Genomic DNA, 9,782 nt, shown 5'->3' with positions numbered 1-9,782 from the left:
GTCCTGTATGTACTTCAGGTAAGTATGCGTCCTGTGTTACGTACACGAATTATGAAAATGTGGTAGCTGTTCACAGTTATGCTTCTTCAAGAGAGTTTCTTTTCGTAAGTGGACCTTTGTATCCTAAGAAGTCTAACTTCTTTGAAGAACAGGAACTTCAAATAGACGATAAGTGAAATCGTATTTTGGATAGGACGCTTTGTTAATTAATGTTAACAGCATTGCAGAATAGTCTGGCTTTGATGGAACGCACTGCAGGTGACGAAGGTGGCAAGTTACCTGAAGGCTAGCATCAATCGGCATGGCTCTGGAATGAGAAGTCAACTGTGCAGGTTGTGGTAAGGAGGTACCCTGCACTGGTAAGTTTCAATGGGGTAGGTATTACCGCCGTTCTGTATTATCATTCACGTGTATCCTGCCGACGACAAGTGGTGTCAGTGCAGGGGCGGATCCAGTCCGTGTCGCTTTTGTTGTTGTTGTTTGAGGGGGGGGGTTGTTTGTCGAAGCCCCTAAGTGGGGGGAGTGGGGGACACCGCTGCCAAACCTACTGTTTTGAGCGGGGGGGAGGGCGATCGCTCAACCGTCCCTCCCCCCGGATCCGCCACTGCATCAGTGTTGAGTTCTAATGCTGTTGTTACTGTTTCAGATTTACAAGTCGTTTGCACGGCACATTGGGCAGACAGAAAAAAAAAAAATCCACAAAGGATGAATGCACATTGCAAGGAAGAGAAAGGGACTAGTTAGAGTAATCATCAGCTCATAAATGAGAATATTATTGATGAACAAGATAGTAAGTAACCGACATAGCACCAATCACTTTTTGCACGCACAGACATGATTCAAACCATTCATTTTCCTAGCATAGTTTGTTTGCACAAGAAATTGTTAGTTATGAAAGTATTTGACTTATGATAACGTAACATATCGCCACTGCTCGGACTCCATTACCTATATTTATGTTGCAGATTATTACCCAGCATGAGTAATTCATGCCCTTGCTCATCTGCTGAAGGAGGTGCATCTGACCTTTTCACTTGTGTAAGTGCTCATCTTATTACAGGTGTTTTACAATAGATATATTGGGAAGTGTATACACACATCTATTTTAGCAAGAGATTCTTGTAGGCTCCAAATTGTGAATTACATATGACAGCAGTTTCTCATATAAGGCAACTACCCTTCTGCCAAGAAAAAAGAAAAATCTAAAGTACATGTACTGCACTTTACGCCTCAGCCAGATGCACTTCAAAAGGCGCGTCTCCCCCTGCTTCCTCATGAAAAAGCAGAAAAGTGGATGCCGATATGCCAAATACCTATGCACTGATATGTTAATGTATAGTGACAGATGAACTTCAAATAACTGTTTTGTTTCCTGTTTGTAGGAGTTGGAAGTATATGCCAGGTGATAGTTCCATTGGGTGTGTGGCAACCTTATAATGCAAGAATGTACTTGTACCTGTGGCATCTTACCAGTTGTTTTCAGAGGATCATATTAAGCACTGAAAGCTTCCTTTTTCTGTTCTTGCCAATATGTATCAGAGACACAATAAATGTTTCTTATTTAGATATACTGTTTTGCAACACTTATTTGCATGATCTTCAAGGTGAGGAGACGACTGGAGTAATGTGCACTCCAGGTGAAGGGCATAACTTTTATGCCTTATGTAGCATAACAAGAACTCCCCAGTGGAGTTACGCTAGCCTCATGAACGGAGTTACTTTTACACCCAATATGCTGGAGTAAATAGGGAGCTGTACGGGAATAACTTTTACTCTGTACCATAGGAGTAAACTTTACTCCGTAGTTCCCGGAGTTGCAGATACTCTTCAAAAGGGGTGTTATTTTGCACCCCGGAGTTAGGACGTTTTACCCCCGTAAAGGAGTCGGTACGACTCCTTTTTTTTTCAGAGTGCGGTTACGGTTTCCTCAACCTATGTACCGAATTTAACTTCGTTCAGCTCGTTAATGTACCAACGAGAGTCACGCCTCCAACTTCATCCATACTTGATTTAGTGTTGACAACTCAACCTGACCGTGTATCGTCACTTTATTCTCAACACCTGTACCGAACCACGGGCCACAAGAAAATGCCACAAAACAATTCGGGATTTTGCGAGAGCAAACTATGACGCCATTAACAACGGTTTGCTAACATTTCTGGATAAGTTCCTGGATGGTTTCGAGAATCGCTCGATTGATGTCAACTGGTTCATGTTTGTAAATGAAACCCAGCGCCTTGTCAATGACCACATTCCACTTCATCGTATCAAATCATCACCCCGTTCACCGTGGTTCAGTAGAGGGCTGTGTAGATTACGGAACAAACAGGAGCGTCTCTACGGTGCAGCTCGATTGTCTAACTCGTGTTCCCGCTGGGCTGCTTATCGACAAGCGGAAAGTGAATACAAAACATTGTTTAACGACACCTCGAAGTCCTCCTTCTTTCGAAATACTCTTCCATCAATGCTTACACCTAACCCGAAGAAATTTTGGAATGCTTTTAAAAATGCGACTAACCATAATAAATTTGAACTTCAGCTGCCCAACAGCGAACCGGTTTCTCCCCATGAATGTGCTGACCATTTCAATGAGGTTTTCCGCGAAGTGTTTTCTAGTTGTATTCCTGACTTGACCAATGTATACCCCAGTTGTAATTTTACACCTATGAACCCGATTGCCATCAGTGTGCCTGGCATCGTCAAAATAATCGAGTCTTTGAAGATATCTTCATCATGTGGTGTTGACAGCATTAATTCAAAGTTCTTAAAAAATACCAAGATGTACAGTTCAATCATCCTGTCCACACTCTTCGAGCAGTCTTTGCAAAGCTGTACCCTGCCTAACGACTGGAAGATTGGAAAGGTGGTTCCAATCCATAAATCAGGTGATAAATCTCTCGCTAGTAATTATACGCCGATATCACTAACTACCATATCTTGCAAGATCTTGGAACATATCATGTTTAAATATCTCACAGAGCATCTAGACAGCCATGGTTTCTTTTCGCCTAGCCAGCACGGGTTTAGCAAATCATTTTCCTGCGTAACACAACTGATTTCGCTAACACATGACTTACACACCTATTTGGATCCCGGATCACAGGCGGACTGCATCTTCCTAGATTCTTAAAAGGCATTTGATAAAGTACCTCATTCCCTACTTTTTCGCAAACTACGCGCCCTCAATCTTGACCACCAGGTACTAACATGGTTAGAGTCATTCCTTTCCAATCGCACCCAGTACGTAATAGCCAATGGGCGTGCATCTTGTCGCCTTCCGGTCACTTCTGGTGTTCCGCAAGGTTCGGTCCTTGGTCCACTTTTATTTTTAATGTACGTTAATGACCTCCCAAACTCCCTGTCTTCACCTGTCCGTCTCTTCGCTGATGATGGTATGATATATCGAGAAATTAATAACAGCGCTGATACAGCTATTTTGCAGTCTGATCTATCACAAATGTTTGCTTGGTGTAGGCACTGGGGAATGGAACTTAACCTTAACAAGTGCAAATACATGTCTGTTTCTCGTCAACGCATTAGTTCCACGCGTTCCTACCACATTAACAACTTTCAGCTAGAATCAGTCTCAGCGTACAAGTACCTAGGTATAGTATTAACAACCAATCTCTCTTGGAAATCTCACATTAAATATGTCACAAATAACGCAAACCGCACTCTTGCAAACTGCAATGTGCTTAAGTTAACACTATACAATACCCTCGTCCGACCGAGATTAGAATACGCATCATCCGTCTGGGATCCCGATCACTCCACTTTAATAGAGGAATTAGAAGCGATCCGAAATCGTGCAGCTCGTTTCATTTGATCAAACTACAACCGCACAGCTAGCGTATCCTCGATGAAGACCTCACTGTCATTAGAACCATTATCAGCGCGTAGAAAAATTGCTAGATTATCCCTTTTCCACGCCATTTATTTCCATAACCCTACCTTAAAGGAACAGTTGCTTTCCTCACCGCCATACATCTCATCTCGCATTGACCATCAATTCAAGGTAGGAGTCCCGCATTGTTGTACTAATTCCTTTCTGAGTTCTTTTGTACCACGTACCAGTAATGATTGGAACCGCCTTCCGTCGTCGGCCTCTTCTGTTAATCCTAATTACTTTCATAAGATCATTGTAAACCATGTGTAACCACTCCCATCTGTAATGCTATGCCTTGAGGGTATAAATAAATAAATACTGCATTGTAAAAAAATTGGTATCCATAGTAAGGTAAGTTATAACATGTAAATGGAATATGTTATCCTTCTGAATCTGTTAGTACCCTCTGTAGCGAAGGCCAACCGCAAAGTAATTTAAGGATTTGGTGTACGTGACGAGACGCACTGTCGCGGTGTACCAAAGGGAAGACGGGTCCCGTGACCTTGAGTATCCAACCCTCCCCAATATGACGACGTCCCTACCTGTCGGGATACCTCTTTGATGCACAGAAGGGCTGTAATAAGGAAAGTCAGTACGGACATGTATATTATGTAAATAAAGGCTACGTTGGGCAGTTGGTTCACGAAAGAGACGACGAACGAGTTGCTATCCTTTTTCGCTGGCATAAGTGCCGGACTACACTCATCGACGTTTTAGGGATAAGTCCATGTAAGTTTGCTACAATTTCAGAAGTGGGATAAGTCCCCTTCAGCCCACCTGTCGCTATACGGGCGACGACGACGTATCAAGTACGACGAGCGACCGAGGACCGACGATGCCACCTGTACTGAGAAGCAGCGGTTCAGTAGCAACAACGGCCGAAGACGATGACGGAAGTACCCACAACGACACTAGCTACCATGATTCTACGGAGACACCCCCACAACAGGGAAACCAACGAGCGACCGGACAACAGGATCAACTAAGCCAGCTGCTGGAATATCTGCACTTGCAGGAGGCAAGACGTGACGTAATGCTGCAGGGACCCATCGCGAGGGCCGTACTACCGGACTTGTCCAAAGAGGTTCAAGCATTCAGCGGCGACGGCGACGAACGGAAAGCAGAGGAGTGGCTGAGCACCTTTCATCAGCTAGCGACACAGTGCAAATGGGATGATGACGCCAAGCTCATGCTCGTGCAGGTCAAGCTCACCGGCCCAGCGGCCCCGTGGTACGCCAGTAAAGTTAGTGAGTGTAAGACTTGGGACTCCTTCGAATCCTCTTTTAAGAAGATGTTTATGCCGGACGTTAGCGCAGTCACCCGTTTCGATGACATGAGAAAAAGAGTGCAACAAAGGGGTGAGTCTCTGTTACAATATTTCATGGACAAGGTGCACCTATGCAAGAGATGTAATTTAAATGACGTGGAAACGAAACAGCAGGTTCTGCTATGTACTTTAGACAAAAATGCGTACCAGATGCTTATGCCAAAGACGCACACGTGCCTCGAAGACGTACTTCACGACATGAAAAGATGCCGGGAATTGGATCAAGAACGTAGAGAACTACTCGGGATTAGCGCAGCACATGACAGGGATCGAAGTAACCCTCCCAAAGCAGAAAGGAGGACGATATGCGCCCGCGAAAGACTATCGTGGTAGGATGAAGTGTTCTGACTGTAACGGATATGGAGACAACCTAGCAAGGGACTGTCCAAAAGATAAGCGGGCCAAGTTCTGCACGCGATGTAAGCAGTATGGACATGGAAGGCGCGACTGTAAAGAAGCCGTCACGAATTCAAGGGAGACGCTTTGTGTGGGAAAACCTAGCGCTGATAAATACACCAAGGAGGCGACGATTAATGACAAATATGTCGGGACGGCCTCTATCGACCAGGGCAGCGCTGTAACTATTATTTCGGCGTCTATCGTTCTTCGCACAGGCAGCGTTGTGCAGCCCGCGAACGATAGCGACGTATTGTTTGAACTTGGTCAGGCAAAAACAGTTCCACTTGAAAAAACGACTGTCAAAGTAGCCGTCGACGACGTAGTAGCATCAGTGTAAGCGTACATCATGGAGGATAGAGTGATTTGCTACGATATATTGATCGGGCGCACCTTTATAGATCGGGACGATGTCGTGATGATAAAGGCAAAGGACCAAATGATGCTCTATGACAGAAACAAAGACGGTCATTTCAAGAATTTCCAACTGGAGCCTACAGAAAGCAAGCAGAGGTTGCATAGCATAGAATCGGTGGAAATACCACCCAACACAGTTCAGTTTGTAAAGGCGTGTACCAATGCAGGGACACAATCATCGTTGGTCATACTGTCACGCAAGAATAGCGACCACGAGTGCCTTTCACAGCTATGTGACGGGGTGACCGGGGTCCCATTGGCTAATGACAGCGATTTCCCACTTTTCATAAAGAAGGGGTTTTGCCTTGGAAGGGCCGTCGACGCACAGGTAGAAATTGCGGAGACCGCTTCCGGACTCTGTGAGGATACGTCCGACGAAAGAATTGCTTTAGCAATACGGCGAGGCGAGACCGAGGCCATAACGCCCGAAGATATCCAAGTCGGTCCAGACGTTCCACGGGAACAAATGGACACACTCATAGCGAAGCTAAACATGTACAGGCCCTGCTTTGCTATGCGACTTAGCGAGTTAGGGAAAACGAAGACTACATCAATGCTCATTGAGGAGGTCGATGTAGCGAAACCGGTTTACAGCCGACCCTACCATGCGACACACGAAGAGAGGGAAAACTTGAGACACATTGTCAGCGAACTAAAGGAGGCCGGCATTGTCCGAGATTCAGTATCGCCGTACGCGAGCCCTGTCATACTCGTAAAGAAAAAGAATGGAGAGTACCGAAAAGTTGTTGATTACACGAGAGTAAATCAGCAGACAAAAAAGGATAGATTTCCTCTTCCATTAATCGATGATCAATTGGACAGGCTAAACGGAAATAACCACATTACGACGTTAGATTTGGCCAACGGATACATGCAGGTGCCAATGAGTCTGGAGTCTATCGAGAAAACAGCTTTCATCACTCCCGATGGACATTACGAATATGTCTACATGAGTTTCGGACTCTGCAATGCACCCAGTGTGTTTCAGACTCATGAATAGGGTTCTAGGGAACCTAAGGTTTGACACCGCAGTGTGTTACCTTGATGACGTTCTGATCGCGAACAAAACCGTCGAGGAAGGGATGGAGCCGCTCCAGAAGGTGCTGCAGGCTTTTAAGACAGCAAATCTCACACTAAAGCTCGCAAAATACGAATTCTTTATGCCTGAAGTAACATTCCTAGGATTCAAGATCACACGAGATAGAATCCGACCAGGCCCAGACAAGCTAGAAGCTGTGAGCCAGTTCCCCAGGCCAAGAAACGTACACGCGGTACGGCGCGTCCTTAGGGCTCACCAGTTATTTTCGAAGGTTTGTGCCACATTACGCATTGAAGGCACGACCGCTTACGGAACTTACAAAGAAGGAGAAGGAATTCGTCTGGAGCGATGAACAAGAACGAGCTTTCGAGTCTTTGAAGTAGGAATTATGCAGCGCGCCAGTGCTAGCGTTGTACAGTCGCACCGCAGAGACAGAAGTCCATACGGATGCCTCTCAGGATGGTCTTGCGGGGATGCTTCTCCAAAGGGGTAACGACGGAGAGATGCATCTCGTCCACTGCGTCAGCCGGCGGACTAGCGAGACTGAGCAAAGATATCACTCCACATGATTGGAGCTAATGGCAGTTGTGTGGTCAATCGAGAAACTGCGAGCGTTTTTGGTGGGAATCCACTTCACAGTGTATACAGATTGTCAGGCGATTGTATATATGAACGCCATGAAGACCAAAGTGCCACAAATCGCGAGATGGATGGATTTCATTCAAGACTACGAATTCACCATACGACAGGAGGGAAGGCACAAAAATGGCCCATGTTTATGCTTTAAGCCGTGCCCCATGCAGTGGCGACACAGACTGCGATCGGGAAGATCGTCTCGATGTTCTCTTTACCATGGACGAAGTAGACCGGATCTCAGCGGTGCAGAGAACTGACGCGGAACTGGGACACGTAACTGAAGTACTTAAAAAGAAACCAGAAGAAAGGAGCAAGCAAGAAAAATGAGAAGTAACCGATTTTGTACTTAAGGATGGGCTACTGTATAGGGCATACGAAGATCACGTGGGGAAGCGACAACTATTGTTCGCAATTGCCAAAAGTAATCGCAAGGTGATAACCATAAGACACCATGACCTAATGGGACATAGTCATGCGGAAGAGACTGCGAACAAGATCTTGAGAGTTCCCGGGCTTCCGAAAATATGTAAAAAGGCACGTATCACAGTGCATCGAGTGTCTACTACACAAGGGAACTTCGGGAAGAAAAGCTGGAGTGCTCCACCCCAACGCTGCAGGAGGGCGCCCTTTCGAGATAATACATATAGATCATCTAGGTCCCTTCACAACCAAGTACTAAGCGTAATCAGGAGCTGCTCGTCATAGTCAACAACTTCAGCAAGTTCGTACAGCTGTAGGCTGTCCGAAATACGTCGGCAAAGTGCACGCTAAAGGCGTTGACCCACTACGTTAATTCCTACGACGTACCCCTCAAGATCATTACCGACCGCGGTACTGCGTTCACGTCGTCGCAGTTTGAGGAATTTTGCCAAGAGAAGGGCATTCAGCATGTCAAAAGCTCCACCCAACGACCCTAGGGTAAAGGCCAGGTCGAACGAGTGCACAGAGCAATCATACCAAGAATTGCAATGGCAATTGAGCGGCCCGACCACAAGGATTGGGACGGGCACATCGATGAAATCCAACGCAATCTGAATACAATACGCAATAAGTCAACGCAAATGACGCCGTTGCAAATACTGTGCGAATTTAACGCCCGACATCACGACAGTCAGCTGAGAGCACTGGACGCCGATGACGGTTCAGAAAGAACCCTCAATGAAATCAGACAACTGGCGCGGGAGTCCATCGAAGGGCAACAAATGAAACAAGAGCACTACTACAATCTAAGGCGACGAGCTGCCCCCAAGTATGACGCAGGTGACATTGTTCTGGTGAAGCGTCTTCCCGTTCATACTGGGAAGCCGACCAAAACGCAGCAGAAGTACCGGGGGCCGATGGTGATAGATGCCGTGCTACCCAACGACACGTACGGTGTGACGCATTTAAGCGAAAAACGCGGACGGCGAGATTATTGCAGCACAGCACATGCTGATCGCACATGCTTTCATGCCGAGACCAAGGAGAGACAACCGCCGAAGACGAATCTGAGGAAGAAAGGGAATATTTTTTGTGCTGGGGCGTTGCTAGCGATATTTGTTGTTATTAATCTACCATATTGACAGACGTTATTATTATGTTTTATGTGTGTTACTTATCTATGTCATCTCAGATGTAGTGTGTGAGACAATGATTTATGTGAAGAGTTTGTGTTCCCATTGTAACTATGTATAATGAAGATCAACTTGTGTAAGCTGTGTGTTCCTGGTAGAAGGTATAGTTGACCAATAGTGAATAAGTTCTTTGACGAATCATCTAGAGCGTATGCTTCACATGTTGATAAAGGTTAGAGCTAAGTGAGAATTTTATTGATGTTCTATGCCCTTAAGCCCACTATAATTCATTGTGTTTGTTAACAACATGCCCAGATTTTGTTCCTTGTGTTCTGCGACGTATGCAATAATGTGATCTAAACATAAGTCAAATGTTCTCAAGCCATTTCGAGGGCGAAATGCGAGCAGGATGGCCGAATGTAGCGAAGGCCAACCGCAAAGTAATTTAAGGATTTGGTGTACGCGACGAGACGCACTGTCGCGGTGTACCAAAGGGAAGACGGGTCCCGTGACCTTGCGTATTCAACC

General features: G+C 45.7%; 1 protein-coding gene across 1 annotated transcript; it reads left to right on the top strand.

Annotated features, from left to right (window-relative positions):
- Window positions 1-7,108: 7,108 nt before the first annotated feature.
- LOC135374423 (uncharacterized) lies at window positions 7,109-9,070 on the top strand (the record flags this gene model as incomplete). Its single annotated transcript, XM_064607383.1, has 4 exons — window positions 7,109-7,297; window positions 7,362-7,444; window positions 7,869-8,015; window positions 8,813-9,070. Coding segments are annotated over exons 1-4 (677 nt in total), but the record flags the coding sequence as incomplete, so codon positions are not given.
- Window positions 9,071-9,782: the final 712 nt, after the last annotated feature.

This window comes from Ornithodoros turicata, unplaced genomic scaffold, assembly GCF_037126465.1.
Source record: "Ornithodoros turicata isolate Travis unplaced genomic scaffold, ASM3712646v1 Chromosome56, whole genome shotgun sequence".
NCBI lineage: Eukaryota > Metazoa > Arthropoda > Arachnida > Ixodida > Argasidae > Ornithodoros > Ornithodoros turicata.
Note: the sequence above shows the minus strand (reverse complement) of the source record. Positions and strands in the feature narration are given on the sequence as shown.